This window comes from Biomphalaria glabrata, chromosome 12 (genome assembly GCF_947242115.1).
Source record: "Biomphalaria glabrata chromosome 12, xgBioGlab47.1, whole genome shotgun sequence".
NCBI classification, from domain to species: Eukaryota; Metazoa; Mollusca; class Gastropoda; family Planorbidae; genus Biomphalaria; species Biomphalaria glabrata.
Window position 1 is genome coordinate 29,969,790 of NC_074722.1, and position 26,314 is coordinate 29,996,103.

Genomic DNA, 26,314 nt, shown 5'->3' on the forward strand with positions numbered 1-26,314 from the left:
AACATCTAAATCATGTTAAAACAAAACAAAGGTTTGCCGACCCTGCTCTAAAAAGATTTATAGATATTATTTTATGTAGAGTAAACATTAGGGTTTGTAGTTTAACATGAATATTTAAGACTATCTGAACTCACTTTAATAATAAAAAAATGTACCTGTAATTGATAGCACCATCCTCATTGACATCTAGTTCATTAATCAACAATTCAATATCCTCAGGAGATAGATTTATGCCAGTTTCCTAATTGGAACATAGCCCAAAAAAAAATATAAATGTTTTTTGATGAACTAAACATTTAAAAAAAGCCCGCCCCCCCCAAAAAAAATGTTTGTTTGATAAAATAAACATGGAAAAAAAATGTTTGAAGTTAAAAGATGTTTGAAAAACACATTTGTAACATTATCATTACAAGTTCATGTCAAGTGATAGTCACCATTCTTGGTCAGTTATTGTACATAATTTTCTTCAGTGTTCAAATTGAAAAAAATAGCATACAACATCAATAATTACAGGCTTTCTAATATATTTAAAGCACAAGTTAATAATCAAATACTTATGAAAGAATGACGAAGTTAAAAACAAAAGAAAATGTAAGCATAAGAAAATTAAAAAAACAGTAGAAAGAAAAAAGCTACCTCTAAGTAAAAATATAAAGAACTATTCTACAACTGACTATCAGAAAGATGAAGTAAAAAAAAAAAAAAAGATAAATTAAATTAGTATATCTATGAAAAGAACAATATTACTTTACAGACAGATCAGAGTTTCTTTTCAATCAACATTTATGTTCAAATAATTATAGTTATTTTGTGTTTCTAATGCCTTGCTGTAAATCTAAAGTGTAAATGTGGAGTTGAAATAATTAACAGATAATTACATTTTTAATGTGTAAATGTTGAGTTGAAGTAATCAACAGATGATTACATTTTTAATGTGTAAATTTGGAATTGAAGTAATTAACAGATGACTACAAAACTAATTAGATAGCCTAGATTGTAATTAATGTCTACAAATATACTGTATTTTACAATTACTTGGGTATTAATTATTTTAAGTATCTATTTTTAGAAACATATTGAAGTATGTTATATTTTAACTATATGGCATACAAATTTAATCATATTAAGGAAATTAACTGTTTAGGCCATATAAACCTTTAGGAGCTATGATACATTGAGATACTTTGCTGTTAACATTTTCATTATATCTTGTTAGTGTTAGTAATAAATAGAGAAAAAGGAATTTTTCCAATTAGAGCAAACAAAATATGATTCTAATAACTGATAGGAAATAGAAAAAGAAAAGGTGAAGATAAAAAAAAAGCCTGTGCAATATCATCCATCTCCAAAATAGTAAAAAAATTGTATTATGGAAAATTTAAACATTTTAATTGTTACCTGTATGAGTTGCTAGAAAAAAAATGTATTTAGAACATATTAGGCTAAAAAATTTAGCAAATAGAGTATATCTTAATTACTGTGTTTGTAATTTTCCATTGCAGCAGAAAATGAAAACAAAGTAAGTTTTTGCCAAGCTCACTCTTATTGTTAAGTTACAAACACATTAGCTCCATTGTTAATAATTGTTATCTCCCTTTCAAACTAACTTTTTTTTTTTTTTTAAATCAAGAAATTATTTTTCATTTTAATTTATTTGAAAAGAAGGCTAATTATGTAAGCCTACATTTGACTACAAGTTACAGAAAGATTTTACATTTAATACCCAATTTTTTCATCCAAAAAGGATCTTCACAAGAATGGTTGATGTAGCTTAACTAAAAATGGTATTTAAGACAAATACAAACATCACTATAATAATGTAAGTCCAGTAATACTTTTTTTCCAAAAGATAATTAGTATTAAATTCATATTATATCAACCAAAAGCACAACTCTCATCACAGACAATAATCATTAAAACTTTTACCAATATTCCTTGCTTAAACTCCTCTCTGGACACATTCATGCTTCCATCTTTATCAAACTTGTTGAAGAAGTCTATCAGCCTGATATTTCTGGCATTGATAAATGCTGTAACTTTGGCCAGTGGATGGACTCTTTGCTTTGGTTTCAATGGTATTTCAGTTCCTGTAAGAATTTTGAGAAGGGTTAATTTGTTGCACTGATAAACAAAGTAGTAGTTTAAAATGAATATTTGATCACTAAACAAGTTAGGACATAGCAACAATGTTACAGAGCAAAACTATTTCTGATTATAAATGATAAAGGGTTTAGTTGTTTTTTTTGTAAACTAGCTGCAGATTTGATGGAGATTCGAATAAAATTCAAATTCATTTGATGACATTCCAAAGATATGATGCCCCTACAGCCAGCTAGAAAAGAAGGGATCAAAGACAACTATGCAACTATAATTTATTGTGCTGTCTAAATGGTGAAATAGAGTCTGACCAAAAAATACATGGTAAACATTTACTGAATTTTCTGAATGTTTAACTCTTATTTCCGTTTTTTATCCCAATAAAATGTTGGTACTGATACTTAATCATTATTAAACCTTCTTAAGCAGACTGATCAATATTCATACAATTATTTTTTATGTTATTGTATAATAAAAAATTATGTCTCAGACACTATTACATTTACCAAAGAAAAATGCTACTGTAATAAGGTTTAATATTTCTTTTAGTGCAGCTGAAAATTTCCACAATTTATTGCACACATTTTTTATTAATATTATCAAAAAACACAACAGAAAAACAAGCAATTAAGTTTCTAAATGTCCATCCATGCTAGTCAAAGTAATTTAGCACTAAAATAAAAATTTTAAATGTACCTCCATGAACAGTTTTTAGTTTTGGAAATTGCTCCTCAACTTGCTTCCACAAGGCAATGAAATCTTTGTTTACAATTATATCCTAAGTGCCAAAATTGAAACAATTGATAATTACTTAATCAAAGAATTAATTAAGATAAAATAAATAAATATAATTACATTAACTTTTTAGACCATGAATACATAGTAACTGCTTTAGACATAGTAATTGCGCCAGACGTAATTATCTTCTTTTTTGAAGTAATGTCTGTAATATAAGATAAGAAGATAGAAAGAAAGGTGGCAGAGGGTGTTGAGTTCATAAATTTGAATGGCTAACATAGGAATGCTAAAGTGCATTAGTTTAAATATCTGAATTGTCTCAAAAGGTTTTGTTCATAAATCTTGAAATTCATTAAGAACTCAATAAGATTATTTAGATCTAGTTGCAATGTTTAGTATGAAATTATGAAAATCACATTTTAAATCTAAAATTGATTGATTTTCAATAAATTGCCTAGCTTCAAACTAAATAAACACCAGATTTTTATTGATGAAGATTAATTTTCTAAGGAATCAAAGGCATTATTAGGTCCACCAACTTTTTAAAATAGTTAGCTAACTTCTACAGTGAATAATACAGACTTTTGCTATTATGCTTGCTTTATTTTACTCTTTACAACTCTAGACAGCAAATATCATTGAATATTACTTCTACTCTTAAAACATCTTGGTCATGAAAAGAAGCTTAAACATTTTATTCCAACCTTATCATTCTAGAAAAGATTAGTGTAAAAGTATTTTGTTAGGAATGAGGAAAAGATACATCATAAAAACTCTTGTAGTAGAGATAAACTATCAAAACCCCATTTATTTATTTATACTTATTCAACTGTAACAAAAGGGGACACAGTGGTTAAGCACTTAGCTTCCATACCTGGGGTTCAGGGTTCGAATCTCTGTGAAGACAGGGATTTTGACTTACAGGATTTTTAGGGCGCCCCTAAGTACACCCAACTCTAATGGGTGCCTGAATATTAGTTGGGAAAAGTAAAGATGGTTGGACGGAGTGCTGGCAAAATGACACCCTACTCGTTAACCATAGGCCAAAGAAACAGATGACCTCAACATCATCTGCCCTATAGATCACAATGTCTAAAAAAGGAACTTTACTAACTGTAACAAAAAGCAAAAAAAATAAAGATTCCACTTACGGTGAAGTCAACAGTTTCCAGAACACAATTTGGATTTTTCAAGATGGCAGCTGCAATAGCCCAGCAGCCAGCACTCTGCATAGGATTCTTGCCAACCTGAAATAGTTCACTGGTTGATCTTAAAGTGACTTAGATCATATTACAATCATGTAAAATTATAAGTAGCCATTAACTTTTAAAAAATCATAATACAAAAAAAATAATAATAAAATCAATTAACATTTGGCATGATATTGAGAGATACTACAGTGAGTGATCACTAGCAGATCCAGAACTTTGGGGTGGGTGGGGGGCAATTTTTTTCAAACCCTAACCCTAACGCCCAGTAAACCCTAACCCTAAGCATAGATGTGCGTACAGCATATATATAAATATATATATATATATATATATATATATATATATATATATATATATATATATATATATATATATATATATATATATATTCAAAAAGGAGCTTTTTTACTTGAAAAATATTCTAAAATGAATTTACAGGCCCTTACTACATTGCAAATACAACCGATTTGTTCCTTGAAAAGATAAGATGCCCCACATATTTAGATTAAGGCTTTGAGGATCGCCACCAAAAACAAATAATAATAAAAAAACAACAAAGAACAGCCATGTTGTGGTCTTTCTCTAGGTGGTCTGGTGGAGCACTGTAAGCTCCGACGCCAAATATCATCCTCCCCATGCAATTTTCTGAAGTCACCATATAAAAAAAAAAAGGAATTTAAAAAATATTTCATAAAATTTTGTAATCTCAGCAGATTAAACACTACTACAGTGTTTCCCAAACTGTGTTCCATGGAACCCTAGTGTTCCACAAGGCTTAAATATGTGTTCTGCAAACTACTGGAATAATTAACTTATGAATTAATGTGAATTAATCTCTCTAAAAAAATAAGCAAAGTGTTCCGTTAAATACTCCGAATGAGCAAAGTGTTTCATTATGGAAAAAGTTTGGGAAACACTGCACTACTATAATTTTATTACAGCAATTAGCTTGTTGCTGATTTGCTGAGTGATAAAAAAATCAAAAGAGCTGACCTTTAGAACTTTGAGGGTTTCATTAATTGTTAGACCTTTACCAATCAGTACAGCGCCTTCTGTAGTTAGTCTATTGTTTCTATATTTAAAACAGTTGTAAAAAAACATGCACTAAAATAGGTTCCAATAAATAAATGAACATGACATGTAACATGTAATGGCAGCAACTAGGGTACAATAGATATTGAAAGAAAACATGGTGAAACATACTTTCTAACAAGGACTCAAACCATGGATCCTCAACCCAGGTACCAAGCTAACATTAGACTTGACCATACAGATCTCCAAAAAGAACCTTTCAAGCCAGTAAAGTTATATGTACTTTTATCATCACCTAGGATGAGATATAATACCCACATTCCTTCCTCTATCAGCCCTATAAAAATAAAAAATCCTCCTTTGGGTCAGGAGAATCATAAGAGATACAAGACACCAACAGCAAAGACAGACACAAAAACTCTATTATTCCCCTCGCAATCAGATCATTAAATACAATTTAACAATGTAATATAAACATTTCAGAAGTAAATTATAAATAAGTCTGGTGTGAATGTAATTTTGGTTTTCTATAGTTATAATGTATTGTTTGGTGTAATGCTCAAATTGTAAGACAAATTTCCTTATAAATAATAAAGATTATTATTATTATGTTAGAAACAAATGAATATTCATTCTCTGGCACTGCCAGGGTCAAGTTTCATTAAAGAGAAACAAATTTCATTGTAGTCCCTTTATCAGTTTCCACTGAGGAATTTTCTGGTGATTTATTACTACAATTATTATTATTATTTAGTACCATTTAATTTGCTATAATAAATAAAAATAGCATGCCATATCTCATAAATGTATTTAATTATGAACAGAACATTTAACCTACGTGAGATCTATTTCCTCTAGTACATTGTTGGCCTTAAGAGCGTCCATTAGAGCAGAGGATGCTTCTTGACCAAATCCATTCCAAGAGAGATTCACTTTCTTCATAAATACATTGGACTAAAAAATTTCAGTAGTAAAAAAAAAAGGAAAAAGAAAAATTAATTTAATACTGAAAATTTCCATTTAAAAAAAAAAAACAACAACCCTATTGTCGACACTATTCCACCCATATAAAGCAGATATATCATACAATCAAAGAAATAGACCCTATACATCCCTATCAGTCAAGTCTGGCCAACACCCTGGGAGCTAGCGTGAAACAGAAGTAGAGTAAATCATTTTTTTTTCTGTCACACAGACAACAATAAAACTACAGCTAAACAGTTTAAATCTGGATAGAAGAAGAACTTATACATTAGGCCATGAAAGCTTGTTTTTTTTTTTACTTTACAAGTTTTTGAATGTTTCTTCAGATTTGAAGATAATTACATCCCAGATGAAACATCCTGCAGGATAATGGGGGAGGGTGGTGAACAGGAATTGTACGTGAGACCATTGTGCCCATCTAAAGACATTCCAGAGCACATACCACATGTCCAGGCAGACATAGAATTTGTAATATAAATGAATTTAAAAAATAACAACTAGGTTGTTCGATGGTAACAGTTTAAAAGATTGCTACATTGTCAGTGTTTTAATCTAGCTGTTCATTTTAATTAGATTTAGTCTATTCTTCTTTGTTTTATATTTTTTTTATCAAAGAGTCAAAACTTAGTAACAGTGTCATAAGCCATCTCATGCTACAGATCTATATGATTTTTGTGTGTGGGGTCAGAGGTAATGACTAAGAAGGCTCACTGCAGTGTTTCTAAGGAAATAACCCAAATGTAGAAACAAGTAGTTTTTTTTCATCTTCAGAACACATGTTGCTGTGCTAATTTCTTTTGTCAATTTCTATTATATCCCTTGGTTACCATGCTCCTTGTCCTAGCAAAAGAAATGTATAGTTTGATGTCTCACCTTGACCCCTGCAGCCACTGCTATTGCACCTTTCCTTCTCAGGTGATTCCAGGATAGATCCAGCTCTTTGAGACACAGGTTCTCAGATATGGCAGGACCCAACATCAGACCAGCTTTCTCACCCAAACGATTGTGGCTTAGATTGAGACTCTCCAGCTTGGTTGTTGTCTAAGTTTGAACAAAAATTGTTTAAATAATTATTTAAAAACACATTTTTTAAGTACCTTTAAAAATGAAAAACATGGCTAATTGCCATTGCTAAATTTAAAAAAAATGTACCAATATCAAGTTGGTCAGGTGAATGGCACTGACATCATCAAATCCATTTCCTATAATAAAATTAAGGACATTTTATTATGACATGATATATCCTTTTTACAAAAAAAAGTTAAGTTTTTATATATTTATTTATTTATTTATTTTTTTTTTTTATTTAATCTCCATATTAGTTCATGTTTACCAAAGAGGTCAGATACCTACAGACTTTAAAACAAGATTATCACAACTAAATCCATTTGTAAATATATGCATAAATCTAATATACCTGAGAGATTAACTTTTCGTAGCGTGTCATTCTTCTGAATAATTTCACACAACTGGGCTGCACATTTGTTAAGGTTGTTGTCTGATAAATTCTGAAAAAGATAATATAGTAACAAATGTGTAAAAGACAATTTTTTAGTGAAAAACTACAAAAATGTTTACAACTTGAAAATAATGGGACCAATATCTTTGAGTTGTTTGCCTGTCAATTATAGATCAAGCAACAAAAGAAAGCAGACAAAAATGTAGAAAAGAAGTAGAAACAGCCAAATTATTATAAGATAAAATCTCATTATTGTTGTGCGCATCTAGAGTTGCTTCTTTGAGTGATGTCTTTCTTTTGTGCCCAATAATGGTTTGTGTGCTATCTCTGGGGACATGCTATGTTGGCTATATTTATGTTGAATAATTTCCTTAATTTGTACTTGACCTTGTAATTATTATTATTACTCATCATTCATGTCAAAATGTTATATCATCTATTCATTAAACTGTTGTCAGTTAAACTCTTGTTGTTAACTGATATATGTTAACTTATTACCATTTCTTGTTCTGTATAATTACCTAACATATCAAATAATAGACAGTCAGGGATGCCCAGCAAATGAGCCACAGCCTAATTACAACCCCGACAGGAATTTATTACTCAGTGTTGAGGTGGGGTATGTCAACCCCTAGATAACTCTGTGAACCCACCTTGACAATTATGATTCTTTTTCTGGCTTCAGTTTTATTTTCAGTTTTTCCAAAAAGTTTCTTCATGATAATTTTGATTTAGAAAAAAATATCCTAAAAAAATTATGTTTGATGTGTTATTTTTTTATTTGATAGAAAATGTATATTTAAAATTTAGATTAGCAATTAAAATATTTAATTCTGGAAAATAAAAGTACATGCTTATGTTGCTCCCTTAAATGTATTCATCAAATGTCAAACAAAAGAAGAGTTCTAGACACAAAGAAACTTCAATAGATTTCTAAGCTGAAAGAATGTCCTTTGACCTTATTTATTTGTTTTGTTATTCTAACAACAATGTTAAAACTATAACCATGGAAAGATTACCAAATCAGTGATGAAGCAGTTTTCTTTCAGCATCTCACATAATGCCAGTCCTCCATCTACCCCTAGCCAGTTGTCAGTCAGATCTAGTGTGGTGATGGTCGCATTGGACTGAAGAGGGAAAATTTTTTTTTATTAGGGTCACATAAAGTTATGTTTTCAAAAAGTGTATAACATCTATAGTTCCTATATTCGATCTTTCAAAAGAAAAAACCTTCATGTATTATTGGTGCCAGTACTAGATCTATATTCATTAAAAAGTTAACATGTCACATCAAGGGGGAAAAGTCTATTTAGACTTTATTTAAAAAATACACTACGTATAAATAAATTTAAAATTAGGCAAATCTAGTCTTCTCTCAAATTATTATAGTATTACTATAAAATTGTGCTCACTTACATATAAGTTGAAAAATATGTATAACTTCATTTGGGAAGAAATACTAAAATGCAAAGGCAAACAAAAATTATCTCCCTTGAAATAATAAAGGCATTGTTTTTATTAATTTTTTTTTATAGAGGGACAAATAATGTACTATAACATACTCCAAGCACTTGGTCTAACTGCATTTGTAAATATATGTTTGGAAGAGTCTGTGCTGCCATGAGATGCTTGGAAAGATATATCTTGAGTTAAATTCTGAGCTAAGAATTTCTAGCCTAAATTGGGACTCAGATTTGTGACCTGCAGTTTGACTGCTAAGAATTTCATTTTATACCAGCCAGCCAGACTTTGATATGTATGCACATTAGGTTTACAACTTACCACAAGTGAGATGGCGATAGGTCTCATTCCCTCCCCTGCCAGACCATGATGCTTCATTGACAATGAATTGTCATTCATGTGTCGCAAAAAATACGAGATGGGCACTACTCCAAATTTTTTGCAGGCGTCAAGGTACAATGTTTTACCTGAGTGATCATAAGCTGGGGTGGCCTCTGTAAAATAATTATAGCACAACATAGACATAATACAAAGATAATGGCACATTTCCTATTCCATTTGCTGGGACAAATTCGTACAAGTGCTCCTTGTTATGTAATGCCATTAGAGCATGAAAAAGATTGTTGGAATTAGACAGGAAAACGATCGACTTGCTTTTTAGCGGTCCAGAAAGGGGAAAAGCCGCTAATAGTTTTGGGTAAGCCTAATCTTTCGGTTCGACAGTACGTCTCAACTAAAAAAAGGTTTTGAAAGTCCAGTTTCGTGATATTTCGCAGCTTGCAAAATTTAGGTACAAGTCAACTTTTGTCTATTGAATGCAAGCCGTTTTGTTTCTCAAATTAAATAAATATATACACATTTTGTTAATTTGAAAATAAGATATAGTCTACTTTTTGTGTTCACAAATCTAAAATTCCTAATTAATAAGTAGCTGAGAGGTGTTGGGAAGATTGAGTCGGGTTGGCTGTGCTATTAGCCACCGAGTCTAATATCCTCGTAAAAGTTATTACATCCTTGACCATATCTCCTGCAGGTCGCTGTTGGAAGGCGGCGCCTCGGCGGGAAGGGTTCATCAAGACGACAGTCCAGTACGCATATTGCAGGCTTCCCCTACGATCTCTAAGTCTGTGAGGGAACTAAAGAATTATCAGCGGCCCTTAGGACTACAATTTTTTTTAGTAATTTCTATTTATTATAGTTGATTATAGACCTGTACTTCCAGTTTTAGTTCCCAATACTGACACTTGAACCATGAAACTTGATTATAAAAAGTGGTAACAATGACGTACGTTGTCTGTTCTCCTTAGCAGCTTTAGAAAGATAAACAAACGTGATACGTGACGCAGTTCTAAAGCAAGAGCTTATACCTCGTCCAAATAACTTAAGTATCATTTCGATATGGCCCCACGTCCAAGTAGCGTTCGAAGGTAATACTAAGTAAACATTAAGGCTCCCTTCGTTACCCACTTGGTTCTTAATGGTAATCGAATCTCGTGGCTCTTTTGACCTCCAAGTATCGATTCTAACAATCACTAATGTGAATCACACATTGCCCGAGACCAAAAGAAAATGCAATGTGTAAATTGTTTTTAATAGCGCAATCAAAACAAATTAATAATAATTTTTTAAAACTACCGATTAGTGGTGTTAGGGATTATATTTGTTAGGAATAGGCCTATGATGTTTTTTTTTTGTGTTTTACGTCCCCCGAAAGAGGAAGAGCCGACATTAATTTTGTGTGGTCGGTCTGTTCGTCCATTGGTCTCTCAAAAACTAGAAGAAAAAAAAGTATTGAAAATCCATTTACGATATTTTGCAGCTTGCAATGTTTGGTGCAATGGCTACTTTTTGCTTTCTGAAAGCGAACTGTTTAATTTTTTAAAACTAATATAAAAGCCGTTTTTTTTAAAATAAATATTTAAAACAAAAAGACTTCAGAGGAGGTAAGTTTGTATAATAGGTCACAGACTTCTTCACTGATAATCTGGCTCATGATTGGATTCGCGCATTGGTTAAAAAAAATAGCATGTAAGCCTTTTTTTGTAAGGTGACAAACGAAAAACTATTAAAGCCCGCTTCTGAGTTCATGTTGAACACAAACTCTCTTTGTAATCTTAAAATAATTTTTCAAACGTGAACTACGTGTTCGTAGGTGCAGCGACTACTTATTGTCTTCCCCAAATACTAATGCAACCATGGCGTAGCCAGGGGGGGTTCTTGGGGTTCAACCCCCCCCCCGAAATGAAATCCCCCCCGCGGGGGGGGGGGGGGGGAATCGGAACTTAGTGACTGATTTTTTGCTTTGATTTTGTTTATTTTAGGTGAAATTTTAATACTAAACCATCACTTGCCACAGCACAGCCAAGGGGGTTTTCTGTTTAAAAACCCCTACCAGGGGGGTTTGAGTTTAAAACCCCTTTCCAGGGGGGTTCGAGTTAAAAAAAAACTACCAGGGGGGGGGTTGAGTTTAAAACCCCCTACCAGGGGTTTTTGCAGTTAAATCCCCCTCTTCTATAAAACAAAACAAAAAAAAAATGCAAACGACAATCCCCAAATTCGAAGAGCACAGTTAAGAAAGATTTTGATTTTAAAACCCCTCTCCAAAATTTACGATAAACCCCCTCTTCAATATAAAAAAAAGCAAATTACACACTCAGAATTCTATGAGCGTATCCAAAGAGGTTTTGAGTTTACCTCTCTCCCCCCCCCCCCCTTTAAGTAGGGTTTAAGTTAAAAAAAATATCTCTTCAATACCCGGTATAAAAAAAAGCAAATTACGCACTCAAAATGTTATGAGTGTAGCAAAATGGGTTTTGACTCAGTTTTGAGTTTAAACAACGCTTCAGCGGGGTTTGAGGGTAAAAAATACCTCTTTAATATTAAAACAAAGCAAACTAAACATTCTTAATGTTATGAGTGTAGTCAAAGGGGTTTTGAGTTTAAACCCCCCGCTAGCGGGGTTTGAAGCTAAAAAATACATCTTCAATGTATATTAAAAGCAAAAGGCAACACTCAAAATGCTATGAGCGTTGCCAAAAGGGGTTTAAACTCCCTTTCAGAGGGGTTTGATGCTAAAAAATACCTCTTCAATATAAAAAAAAAGCAAATTACACACTAAAATTATTTGAGCATAGCCAAGCTAATTGGGGGTTTTGAGTTTTAATCCCTCTCCTACAAATGGCTTTTTAAAAAAGTTTAATACCATTCCAGATGGTTTTGAGTTTAAAATCCCCCTACAGAGCGTTTTGAGGTGGAAAACCTCTATCTTCAATATTATTCTAGAGCAAACTACAGTTACTAAATTCTATGACCGTAGCTTAATGGGGATTTGAATTAAAAAAAAAAAAACAACTCCTGCGATTTTTTAGTTTAAAACCCCCAAACAGATGATTTTGACGATAAAACTTCTATTTTCGATATAAAATCTAAAGCAAACTACAGTCACTTAATTCCAAGAGCGTATTCAAGAGAGGTTACACATTTCACCAGTGGCGGGGCTCCATTAATAAAGTGCAGAAAATAGTCATCTGCCAAAATTGAAAAAAACTAAATGAGGCTCAACAAAGATGACTAAGACAGCTCTTAGGAGTCAGTTATAGAGATCGGGTCTAAATCAAGGAAATCCTATGCCGAACTGGGAGTTGACACCTTAGTAAGATTGTGACAGAGCGTCGCATGAGGTTTACGGGACATGTTCTCCGACAAAATGAATTACCCTATAAGAAAAGTTGCGATGACATCCTAGTACAACTTGTCGCCACACATTCATGAAGGTCCCCAGAGCTAGTGGGAAGAGGCTTCAGACATTACCAGTGACAGATTTTTTTGGAAACAGCCTGCCGCCAAATGTTCCGAACGGCGCGGTAGGGTCTAAAAGTCAGTAAGAATAGCAGATTAGGTTTTTGAAATAAAACTTTTAATAGCAGGAAAATGCACCGTAGATATCTCAGAATATGCATTTTGTTGGCTTTCAATACCAGAAATAGAGCTTGGCGGCGGGGCTTCGCCCCGCGCTGGGGGAGCTCTTAGCGCTCCCCCAGACCCCCTTGCTGGCAATGGCGGGAGTCTACAATTTTTCCACTAACTCCAGGAAGAACCTATTCTAGGGCACAATAAACGTCTTCCGGAAGAATGATGGATCAGAATGTAATAAAGATTATGTACACACACACACACACATATATACATATTTTTAAAAAAATTCGCCGGGGGGGGGGGGGCGGGGGGGGAAGGAAAAAATCTCCCCCCCCAAACCCCCCCGAAAAAAAATCCTGGCTACTCCCATGAATGCAACTGTAACAAAAAAGCTAAAAATCAATAAGTATGCAGATTACATACACAGTGGAAAGGAATATAAAGTGACTTTGAATTAGGAGAGTTCGAATTACGCTTTAAGGAGTGGAATAACTGAACTATATGGATATCTTACGTAGTCAAACGTGAAGCTATTTTGGTATTTTAAATTTGAGATGAGTATTTTTCTCTTCAAAAGATTTGACAAGGGCGTACACGTTGTGTTTAGAAATTATAAAATAGCAATACAGCCAATACAGCAAGAGATAACAACCACAGTGTCTCTAAGTTCCCCTTTCAGACCTTGCAATCTATGGGGCAGATTTCTGTAACCCACGGTTCACAGGCGTGTCATGCGGCCAGCACAACGACCTACCGACTTTACTTTCCCCAACTAAAGTCATGTTCCCATTCGAGTAGGCTAAACTCAGGGGCGCCCTAAAAATCCCGAAATTCAAAAACCTCAGTCTTCACTGAGATTCGAGCCCAGGACCCCAGGTTCGAAAACCAAACTTTAAACCACTCAGCCACCGCGCTCCCTCAGTGTCTCTAAGTAGAGAAAAATTGGTGTCAGTGATTTGATTTAGTCGGCTCAGTGGTTACAACAGGATAATAGTCGTCACTTGTCAGGACGAGCTTGATACCCAGTCCGCCTCTGCCAGCAGTATAAGAAGACAGGCGGCCAGATAAAGAAAAGAAGAAAACAGCTCATTAAAGTAGCGCGTTAAAACTTGAGCACTAAAATAAAAAAAGATTCTAACCTTCAGGCTCCAGGTCTGTATCATGGTCATTTTCGTTGGAGATATCTACCCCAATTATGTCAAGGTCGGAGCGGTTATCCTGAATCCGTCGTACCGCCATGTCGTCATCACTGTCGCTTTCAACACCGTGGGCTGCATTCTGCTTGAAGCCGGCACTTTCATCTCTGGAGGCTTGCGATTTCTTTCTGTCGGCGCTTCTGCTTATAGTCTGAAACGTGTAATCCCCATCTTAATGTTTGAAGTGTTTGAAACAATGCATATAAACAAGTAAATTCAGGAAAATTGCAGAATTCTCTGAGGCTATGAAGAGTTAAGACTCCACAAGAAAGGTACAAAAGGCCATTCTTCCTGTCCCAAGGATAAAGGAGGAAGACCGGACATAAAGCTAACAACCCGTTCTGGAAATTTTAATGCTACAGAAAGCTAACAAAAGAAAACAGAAAACTTTGTCTTGTGAGCAAAAGGCATTTCTCAAGGGATAAAAGCCAAAAGGGTCTAAATCACATTTATTATATGTGACATAAAAACTACGACAAAAAAAAAATAATTAAATCACGTGGCCGGCACAATGACTTCCTTCTTTTACTATTTCCTAACAAATTTCAGGTAACCAACAGAGCTATGTGAGCTTAGAGCTACCTAAACATAAGGATTTAGAAATTCTAGCGCCCCCCCCCCACTCAAACACAGATACACACTTACTTAGAGCTCTTTCAATGCACTTTGATTCTATCACTTGTCTGGACCAGTTTGGGAAAAAAAAAAGGGGGGGGGAGTGAGAAAGAATGCGGTATCTGTGTGAATGTTACCGTGATCGCATTTTATAACAAACATTTAAAATCGAGTAACAACTGTGCCAGCGAAGTGCTTATGAACATAGAAGGTGTTATAGTTATCTATTGTTAGTTTCAAACTTTTAAGCGACGACCTACATAAAGTATAAAGGGGCTAGTTCAACTTATACCACCAGAACAATCATGTAAAATTCTTCTCTTGTTCGATACCAAACAAAAAAAAATTACCAATAGTTAACTAATTGGTTATTTTTTTTTTAGTGATTCTTTTTTTTTTTTTGTCAGGAACAAGAAATAATTGTGAGAAATGTCCAAACCAGCACACCACAGTTAGTAGGCCTAAAAAGGAAATTCTACATACGTATGTTTATTGACAAATTAGTGAGTCGCAATTTTATTCAGCGTTGATTGCCATTAAGTAATAATCCGCTTGGGTCTGAAAAAAACTTTGCTCGCACAGAATCTCACTTACCACAATTGTCAGAAATTAGGACAATATTTATAACTGAATCATCTAGCCAACATCTTTTTTATTAAAATTCAAGATCTCAAGCAGGTTCTTGTTGCAGACGTTCAATGACTTCTGGAAAAATTGATCCAGTTTTGTGATGTCAATGGAACTGTCCAAAAAAAAGTCGAAAAATATTTGTCCCATTATCACTCAATATTGCAATAAGTTCGTTTTGTAGTTGTGGAGACATGTAAGTATTCGTTCTTGAATTAGAGCTTAGTTCGGAGCACATGTTCTCTCGGGAGAGAATTGAACTTGGACAGTGATTTCACAAACCCCTAGAAATTACCTAGATTTTGTCTTTGTCATTCTTCTTCAATTTGTTCGCGATTTCAAAATTCTTTTTTTTTTTTTATAGAGTTTAAGGCATTTATTTATAAGCTCTAGATATAGATGAAACCAGCGTACTGAACAATGGAGTGTGATGTTGCTAGTTCAGGCTGTCTTGAAGTCAACCAATTACTCTGCAATCGTTTGGGTGTAATTGTTCGGGTGTATTACGTGTAGTTGACCAACAACACAAACAAGAACTGGCACATCGATTGTAACAGGTGAAGAGATGTAGTCAACGATGATGAACAAGTTAATATATATTTATTATGATAAAAGGCCACAGTAGAAGTCTCTGTCACTAAACACGTCGTTACCCTGGATTGTTCTATCGCTAACTGATTTTCCGGTCTCTAACCCAACATATCCCAAACGTCACTAGTCCCGTTCAATATGCGTCTACCATGGTGCGTCGCTAAATAACTAAAATAACTAACCTATATAAATAAGGTGTCTAACAGATTCCTCCCCCCCTTGAAAAAAAATATGTCAATATTTTTCCACTACTGTCAAGTCTTACAAGGGCATTTTCAATTTAAGGGGAAGACCACAAACATAAAATCTTGACATCTTCTTCTTGACATCTTCATCTTGACTTGACAGTTCCTCATATACATGTCAATGTTCATAACAGTTCATAACATTCCAGAATCATCTTCATTGGTACACAGTTCATCATGGCGGAAAATGTGGCATCTTATGGGCATGTCCTACACATCTCAAATGTTCTTCACTGGCAGTAATCTGATAAAATACAATATTTCAAAAAACAATTACAGACTTTATTTACACATTCAATACATTTTTTCTTACCACCCTTTTATACGCTTTTGTCCATTTTTCTTTTATACTCACCCTTTTCCATAGAACTAACTTTCGTCAATGATATATGAAATGATTCACACAAAAAAAAAAATATCCATACTTACTTTTAAATGCTTAACATCAAATTTACTTATCTCCCTTTTCCATAACATATAAATGATGTCAATATATTAATATATAGTACATAATCAATATAATCATAGTTTATTTACAAAATTATTTCACTTCAATGTCATTCTAGACAATAGATCAGCTACAATATTCACAGATCCACTAATAGCTTTCACTTCAAATTTATATTCCTGTAGTGCTAAGAACCATCTATAAACACGACTGTTTTTCATGCTCTTTTGCTGTATATATTGAATAGGTTTATGATCAGTTAATAATATGAATTTCCTTCCTATTAAATAGCTCTCTAGCTTAGTAATTACCCATATTACAGCTAAGGCTTCTCTTTCAATGACACTATATTTTTTCTCTGCCTCTGACAATTTTCTACTTACATATAATATAGGATGTAAGTTATCATAGTTCTGCATTAAACAACCACCAATAGCATTACCAGATGCATCAGTTGTGACATAAAATATTTTGTCTTTATCAGGTAGTCTTAATATTAGTTCATGACTGAAAACATCTTTAATTCTGTCAATAGCTTTCACACATTCCTCATTACAAACTACTTTTTGGGGTTTTCCTTTTTTAAGTAAGTCATTTAATGGATTCACTATTTCTGCTAAGTTCTTTATAAACTTTCTGTAATAATTTACTATTCCCAATATGCTTTTAATTTGTCTTTTTGTTGTAGGTATTTCAATATTAAGTACTTTCTTTATGTTATCTTCAATAGGGCTAATCATGTTGTTATTTACTTTATGTCCTAAGAAAATTATTTCCTCCAATCCTATTTCTACTTTTTCTGCTTGAATTGTAAGTCCACTTTCTTTTATTATTTTGAATACTTCTTTTACATCTACCAAATGTTCCTCCCAACTATTATTAAAAATACATATGTCATCCAAATAGCAAATAACATTTTCTTTGTTTCCAATTATCATGTTCATCATTCTATTAAATGTGGCAGGTGCATTTACTAATCCAAAACTCATATAATTCCATTGAAAAATACCATATGGTGTTACAAATGCTGTGTAAGGTTTTGCATTTTCTGTTAAAGGTATTTGCCAATAACCTTTAGTTAAATCTAATTTAGTAAAAAATTTTGCTCCATTTAATTTATGTAAAATATCCTCTATATTTGGCATTGGATATGGGTCAAATTCTGTGATGTTGTTAAGTTTCCTATAATCAATACATAACCTTATATCTCCATTCTTCTTTTTGGCTATCACAATTGGTGAAGCATAAGGAGATGTTGATGGTTCAATTATACCTGATTCTAGTAAATTGTCTATTTCTTTCTTTACTTTGTCTTGTAAATGTAGCGGTATTCTATATGGCTTAAGCTTGATAGGTTTTGAGTCTGTTACTTTAATGTCATGTTTAATAATATTAGTTTTTCCTGGTATACTGGAAAAAATTTCTTTGTATTCCTGTATTATTTTAGTTATATCTTTTGACTTTTCCTTAGTTAGATTATTAAGATTAATCTTTTGCCAAGTTTGATTTTCTTTTGTTTCTATTACAGGTATTTCCTTAATATCATTTTCATTATGATTTTCATTTGTTATTATCATCAAGCATTCTTCTCTTTCTGAAAATGTATTTTCTATTTCCTCCTGAATGTTTTGTATCAACTCATCTTCTCTATCATGATATAGTTTCAAATTATTTATGTGATATGTTTTAACTTTCCCATTTATTTCAATTTGATAATTGACATCACTAATTTGTTTTATCACCTTAAATGGACCTTTCCATTGTTTACCAATTTTATTTTTCAGGTCATTTATTAATATTAATACGTTGTTTCCTACTTCTAGTGTTTTCAATTGTCTTTTCTTATTTATATTCTCATGAGCACTTTGTTTGTACTTCTTATTGTTGTTATATGCCTGAGTCCATATTTCTTTCAATTCTGTTGTGATTGTTGTTTCACTGTCATTATTTAATTTATTCTCATTGCTTATTAGATTTTCTTTAAAAACATCTAATTCATCTCTGGGTTTTCTTCCATGTATTATTTCATATGGTGAAAATTGTGTTGCTTCATGGATGTTGTTTCTATGAGCAAATAGTACATAGTTAATGTAATGATCCCACTTGTTCTGATTATTCTGAATTATCTTTGTTAGTGATCTTTTTAATGATCCACCATATCGTTCACATAAACCGTTACTCTCCGGGTGGTAAACCGAAGAGTATATGTGTTGTATATTGTATTGTTTAGTCCATTTCTTAAATTGTTCTGACTTAAACTGAGATCCCTGATCACTCAATATAATTTTAGGTATACCATGTCTTGTAATTACTTTTTGAGTTATGGCATTAATGATATTTTCTGCACTTGTATTTGATAATGGAATTGCCTCTGGGTATCTACTAAACATGTCTATTACTGTTAAAATGTATTTGTTATTATTTTCAGTTTGAATTAAAGGACCTATTAAATCAATAGATACTTTCTGAAATGGTGCTGTAGGTTCATCCATTTCTTGAATAGGTGCTTTATTCACTAGGCTTTTGTTAGATCTCTTTTGACATATGTCACATGAGTTTATGTATTTGTTGATTGTTGCTTTCATTTTGGGCCAAAATACTTGTTTTGACAAATTCCTATAACATTTCTTTACTCCCCTATGTGCTGCTAAATTATTATCATGTGTCATGATTAAAACATCTTTCCAATATTTCTGTGGTAAGACAAGTTGTTTTATTTTCTTGTTATCATTACTTGTTTGTCTAAATAATATTTTATTCTCTATACAAAATTTCTCCATTGGGTTATTATTGTTTTTATCTGATATTCTTGAATAAATTTTCCCAATAATATTGTCATTCATTTGTTCTAATGCAAATTTGGGTATTGTTTCTTTTTCACTTTGAGATATTTGTGTTTCAAGACTATTTTGTGTTTCATTTTCTATCTCTCTTTCCTTAGTATCTGTATTTTCTATTTGTATTACATTACTGGTTTCTTTTTCTTTATCATTACTTATTACATTTATTGTATTTTCCTGTTTCTCATCTTTTTTATCCATTGATCTTGTTATTACCATACTTGTTATATTTTGTGTTTCTATGTTTCCATGATTTTGTCTTATGTTTTTGTATTTGTTTTGCCAGTCTTCTAATTCTTTTCTTGAACATTCTTTAACTCCTTTTATGTTTCCTACTAACATATCATATCTCATTTCTGGTATTGCAATGCCATCACAATAACCAGTGAAAAATGGAGTTTCAATGTACACCCTTATAGCTTTAAATTCCCTTACAGTGCCATCTGCTAATTCTACTTTCTTAGTAAACCCTTTATACCAATGAGGTTTGACAAATTTAGTTTTTACTGCCAAAGTGTTACAACCTGAATCCCTGATTAGTTCCACCGGAATTCTATCTACAAACCCTGGGTACACTGCAAAATTGTTCCTATTTCCTTCCATGAAATATACCCTATCTGTACCTTTATTTTTGTATTCCCTACTGTAACTCCTATATCTATAATTTCCCTTGTCATTCCTATCTCTACTCCTATATCTATTGTTATTTTGTTCATTGTATCTATTTCTACTTCCAGACCTACTATTCCCTCTTCTACAGTTAGCTGCTATATGACCTTTTCCTTGACATTTAAAACAGGTTATTTCACTATATTTTCTATTTCCACTATTTGATCTGTTTCTATTTCTACTTCTATCAACATTTTCTTTGGTGTATCCTATTAAATCTACTTTGCTCTTATCCCTATCAGAAAATGGTTTATTTGGATAGGCATTTTTGTATACTCTCATTATTTCTGTTATTTCATCTATAGTTTTTGGGTTTCTTTCTCTAATAAAAGATTGTAACTGAGGATCACATTTATTTACAAAGTTGTCCACTAGAATAAAATTTTTTAATCCTTCATAAGAGTTATTCACTTTTTCTAATTTTACCCACTTATTGAAAAAATCCTTTTCCATATTAATGGTAGTTTGGGGTTCTATTCCTAATGATGGTATATTGTCAAAGTATTTCTTTCTAAAAGTTGTAGCATTATGACCATAGGCATTTAATAACTCTCTTTTTAAAACCTGATAGCTATCATCAATATGATGGTCATGATTTTGGCATATTGTTAGAGCTTGACCATGAACAAAGTCTATCAGTATTTCAGACCATTCTTCTTCAGGCATATTAAATGTAGACATTTTTGCCTCATATCTTTTCAGAAAATCACCAATGTCATCCTTCTGTTCATCAAAACTTTGTATCTTTCTCTTTAGCCATGTCTGCGAATTAGGGTTGTCTCTTTGAGTGGTATAATTATTTGAGTTATTTGTGTTATTTCCTTGTTCAGTTTGAGCTCTGACTTGTGCTGCATCCAATCTCATCTTCTCCATTTTAGCTTCATGTTCTCTAATTTTTTCTCTCTCTTTGTCTTGCCTTTCTTCTTGTCTTTCTATCTCTTGTCTTTGACGTTCCGTTTCTTCCTTCACAACTTGCTGTACATAAGCTGCTAAGTCTTTTCCTTTTAACTCCATGGCCTTTCCATCCTGCATAGCTGTTTCCTTAACCTCCTTAAGGTCCACATATGATAATGTAGCCATTGTGTTTTATATTTTATATATATTTTTACTTAGCCTATATTGGTTATGGCTATACTTTAAACTTATTTTATATTTATGTTTTTCCACACTTTTATACAAATTTTAAATGTTATGTCTCTATCTATAGATTTAGTAAATGTATAAATCTAGTCTGAGTTATTATGGTTATATTCAAATCTGTATATTAGATCTAGTATCACCCAAATTTAAATCTAGTATATTATAGTATATATAATAATACAATTTAGATCTATAGTTATCAAGAGCACTATGACTTTTAGATCTAGTATGACCAACTATGATCAATTTTAAAATCTGGTATGACTAAAATGTCTAGAGTAAATTCAAAGACTGTCTAGAGTCTAGATCTAGAGTAGATTATGGTTCTATTTAACCGTATAAAACAAATATGTTTATACAATGTCAAATATATCTTCAACAAGATATATATCTAGAATGTACTACCTTCATTCATCTTCAACTTAATAATATTTCAAATTAGAGTCTAGATAATTAAATTGTACCAAAGAGATGTACAAAATTTGTAGATCTATATTTAGCCAGACGACAGTGTTTGACTACATAGCCAGTTTCGGCATTATTCTCATGGCAAAATCATATTTGATTTTAACCGCTCAAACTAAAATTATTTTAGTCTGATTCACAGTAAAAGAATCCTACCCGCACTTTCTATCATTAAGTGAAAAAAAAATACAGATCTAATTAAATTAATAAAAATAAATAATTTAAAATAATATAAACAAATGAAATAATTAAATGAGACTATCACTATGGGTTGGGATGTGACAATATGGTACACAATGATAACGTCACGAAGTAACCAGGCAACAACGGATATGACGTTTACACAAACAAAACAAATTACAATCCTAAATATATAATATAGCTTTTCATCTAAATTACGTCTTCTACCCCGACGGGTTTTAAGGCGCACCACCTGATTTTACTCAGGCTAACGTACCAAATTTAGACAAAATCTATTTCTAAGGGCAATCTAAACATATACTAATAAGAAAAATGGCACTTAGCTTTTGATAAGAAAGATCCCTTTGTTCGGACTCCCGAATATGTTAGATCACAACAAATTCCACTGCCTCTCTTCCAGTTCTGACTCTGTTCTCCGGTGCTACCAGTATCCCACGTAATGCCACAGATGTCCTGATATGCCACAGCAAAATGTTCCAGTTTCTTCGACGACTGTTGATGACCGTATGTGTAGTTCCGACGACTTTGTGTACACAGTTACTGACGAATAGGTTAACGGTTCTTCTGGCGATGACTTGACCTGTGTAGACGACTACTGACAAATAACAGTCTCTTGACGGCAACTTGATCTGGACGACTGACGAATAACGAATTTCTTGACGATGACTTGATCTGGGCTGACGAATAACGGCTTTCTTGACGATGACTTGATCTGGGCTGACGAATAACGGTTCTCTAAAATAGTTCACTGCTTCTGCTGCTACTCTGGTAGTACGACGAAGTTTGCTGTTGTACTCTGCTTCATTAGACCAAACTGTCCAATGCAGACTAGGTGAAACCAAGGTCACCTCCGACGATGTTCCGTTAGACGATTAACGGTTTTCAACGAAATTAAGTGGATGTAGCTGTTTCCACAACTTCACTGCTAACAAGTCTAGGTATGGTCTAGACCGACGAATACTAGATAGATCAATGTTCAGTACTGATAAAGATTACTTCACTAACCTTCCAAAGGTTAAACACAGTGACCGTTATAAACGTGGCAAGCAACCGGTTCAATGAGCAAACTGCTCCACAAGAATCTCTCCAAGGGTAAGACGACAGAGCGATTTCGATTTAGTTAGCTACCAAACTTGTAGTACTCACAATACTTCTGACAGCGGGCAAACTGTCCTTCTCGAAACTGACGAGGTAAAACTTGATACTCGATGTGGCTCCTATGACGAAGAAAAAAATATGTCCAACAGGTTCACTAACGATCTCTCACCCGTTATGAATGAACGGTTTCTCTGGTTGTAGGTCGATTCAGCATATGAAGATCAGGCTTTGATAATATACTGGTTAAGTAGACCAGACGTTGCGATGATTACGGTCCTGACGAAGGTCACCCTGAGTTAACGGCTCGTTGAACGTGCGATCAAACAGGCGACGACTGCTTGTAGATCTAGAACAAAGTCACTCTGCGATACTGCTGTGTTCAGCCGTACTCCGATGAAATCTTATATCTTCGAGTGCACGACCCTCACCTGAGTAAACGTTCTGCTTCGAGGTCCGGTTCGATGTTCGGCTTCAACAGGGGTCCGGCTTCGAGGTTCGGGGTCGCCACTGTGATGTTGCTAGTTCAGGCTGTCTTGAAGTCAACCAATTACTCTGCAATCGTTTGGGTGTAATTGTTCGGGTGTATTACGTGTAGTTGACCAACAACACAAACAAGAACTGGCACATCGATTGTAACAGGTGAAGAGATGTAGTCAACGATGATGAACAAGTTAATATATATTTATTATGATAAAAGGCCACAGTAGAAGTCTCTGTCACTAAACACGTCGTTACCCTGGATTGTTCTATCGCTAACTGATTTTCCGGTCTCTAACCCAACATATCCCAAACGTCACTAGTCCCGTTCAATATGCGTCTACCATGGTGCGTCGCTAAATAACTAAAATAACTAACCTATATAAATAAGGTGTCTAACAGGAGTAACAAAATGTGCCCCAGAAGAAAGTGGGCGTGTAAAAGTGAGTTGCCTTCAGAGATTTAAACAAATCTACTATGCCTACACTTGATACAACCTGGTTTAACAGCTTACGTTTAATTTAAGAAAGAACAAAGATTAACAAAAGTAGCAGAGTAAATTAGTTTATAGTAAACATTTCAAATTCAGAAGTTTGTCTTTGTTCATGTATGTACTATGCGTTGATTTTATTGAGAAAATATATCCTTAGTTTGATGCCCCTCACCACTTGATGCCCCGTGCGGCCTGCACTACTCGCACATAGCTATCTACGCCACTGTATGCTACTTATCACTTAAACAGACATTTGACATAACGCCACTATATGCTACTTATCACTTAAACAGACATTTGATATAACGAAGAAAAATGAAGAATTGTTCTACCTTTCTCTCTTCTCTCATAACTTTCTGTCTAGATTTTCTGTGAACTATTCCATCTAATTGTATTGGCTTATACGCCTCCAGTTCTTGATACTTTTTACTATATTCATCCATGTTTTATTTTTTTAATATAATGATAATTCTGGATGGTTGTTTCTTGTCAGTAAACTAATGAGTTGAATAAAACATTAAAGTTTGTAAAGAATCTATCACCAGGCCTAGGACTACTTATTTAAGATGTGATCATCTTTTTTAATTCAAGGAATGGCATTATGAATTTCTCATACAGTTTTGTACAGTTTATCCGAGTAATCCTTTGTAAAGTCATGAACATTCAAAAGAATACTTTTCTATTGCATAATCTATCTGAAAGTTTTTTGTTCTTTGCAAAACTATCCAGGCGTAAAATTCATTTAAAATATGCATTAATCCAATCAATATTTTGCAGGCCCAGGATTGATTTGTAACAACATAACATCCATAATGGGCTTTTTTTTAAATGAAATATTTGAACATGACACAAAAGTACCGGCATTTTTATAGAACCTAAATCACAAAACAAACAAAAAATGAAAAAATCGAAGAAAAATTTCACTCAAAATAATAATTTTAAAAAATCTGATCATTCCCTTTTGTTTTCCCAGCGCTTAACAAATGTCTGAATTCAATTTAAGACCGAATCACAGTTTCCACATTAAACACGCTTCACTCTAATTATTGGCACTGCAATTTTAAAGCTCGACAGATCTTCTCACAATCATAACACATGAGTTACATACCATGTCAGTTATTTCATTATCAATTTTCCAAATAAATCACAAAATTCAATACGTTGAGTCACTTAAAAAAAAAAGCATATCTTAAGATGGGCAGGCGACTTTTGTCCTAACAACTTAACACGTCTGAGTAGCGACACTCATTAATATCCCCCCACAAAATCCGACTTGACAAGCGAGACTTGAGGACAAACACTAATATCACTAATCTAAAAGTGCAATAGCTGTCAGCAATTTAGATTTTGTTAGATAAGGGAATATGTAACAAGCATGATCAGTGTGCGTACACAAACTTACTCACCAATGAATACAGCGGTGGGACTGAAGTTTAAACTTAATCATTTTTTATTCATTGTAGATGATAACCTAGTATTTTCTAATGAAATTACAGACCTTTTATCATAGAAATGGCTACTTGATTATAAATTGCCCACAAAATATTGAGCATAGTCCGCATAGAAATAGTTTCATCTGCCTACATAAAAATTATTATAGTATAAATAAATAGGCCTATACATAAGTTATAGTATCATTAAACTCATTTCAGTAGCGAGTTCTTTAAAGTTATAGAATCATTAATCTCAATTTAGTAGCAAGTTCTTTAAAGTTAAAGTGTCAACAACGAGTTATAGTGTCATTGCATTCAATGTGTGTAGGCCTACATCTTTTCAAAAATGGGCACTGTGGATTATTAGTCATGGAACTTGTCGCAATGAGCCCCATCACGTCATGGGTGCTATGCCACTGACTGCTCGAATCCTACTCCTAGTTGTAATGAAGTATTCCTCTTCCTGTCCGTATGTTTTAAAGTACATTGATTTGGTCGTGGATAAAAACAAAAGTTGGTGATATAAAACATCTAAAATGTTGTGTGTCACTAGAAATGTTGTGTGTCACTAAGGTAAATCTCAAAATGTGAGCTATTGGTCCCTAAGGGCATGGAAGGTATCGATATCAACTGTAATCGTCATGACCAGTGGCCAGTTAAAATCACTTACTGATAGCCTATTTACATACGTTTATTTTTAGACTAGTGTTTATTTATGTTCAGAATGATATATTCTTTATTTTAAATATTTAAATACTATTAAGAATACAAGTTTGACGCTAAATTCCTTCCTATCAAACAAGGGAAATAAAACACAAGGCAGAATGATAACCTATACACGTCCATAATACACTCACACATCCAAGGGAAATAAATACT

At 33.1% G+C, this 26,314-nt stretch overlaps 1 protein-coding gene and 1 long non-coding RNA gene across 5 annotated transcripts in view; both read right to left on the minus strand.

Moving 5' to 3' along the window:
* Window positions 1-26,314, minus strand: part of LOC106067905 (leucine-rich repeat-containing protein 74B-like) — a 38,535-nt gene that overhangs the window by 3,316 nt on the left and 8,905 nt on the right. For 2 of the 4 annotated variants that reach the window (XM_056005476.1, XM_056005475.1), the window contains 13 exons: window positions 14,037-14,244; window positions 9,304-9,476; window positions 8,541-8,648; window positions 7,480-7,570; window positions 7,215-7,264; window positions 6,936-7,103; window positions 5,917-6,032; window positions 5,040-5,118; window positions 3,987-4,082; window positions 2,794-2,875; window positions 1,927-2,087; window positions 1,399-1,410; window positions 156-241 (listed from right to left, as the gene is read on the minus strand). In XM_056005476.1, the coding sequence (XP_055861451.1) occupies window positions 156-241; window positions 1,399-1,410; window positions 1,927-2,087; window positions 2,794-2,875; window positions 3,987-4,082; window positions 5,040-5,118; window positions 5,917-6,032; window positions 6,936-7,103; window positions 7,215-7,264; window positions 7,480-7,570; window positions 8,541-8,648; window positions 9,304-9,476; window positions 14,037-14,244 (1,430 nt within the window). Of the gene's footprint in view, window positions 1-155; window positions 242-1,398; window positions 1,411-1,926; window positions 2,088-2,793; window positions 2,876-3,986; window positions 4,083-5,039; window positions 5,119-5,916; window positions 6,033-6,935; window positions 7,104-7,214; window positions 7,265-7,479; window positions 7,571-8,540; window positions 8,649-9,303; window positions 9,477-14,036; window positions 14,245-24,334; window positions 24,497-26,314 lie in introns of those variants that run through there. The other 2 variants (XM_013227178.2, XM_056005477.1) reach the window with 2 other exon arrangements.
* On the minus strand, window positions 15,919-23,905 carry LOC129921979 (uncharacterized). The gene is made up of 2 exons (XR_008773908.1): window positions 21,674-23,905; window positions 15,919-16,415 (listed from the first exon to the last, which is right to left on the minus strand). It is a non-coding gene; the product is annotated as an uncharacterized LOC129921979 (long non-coding RNA).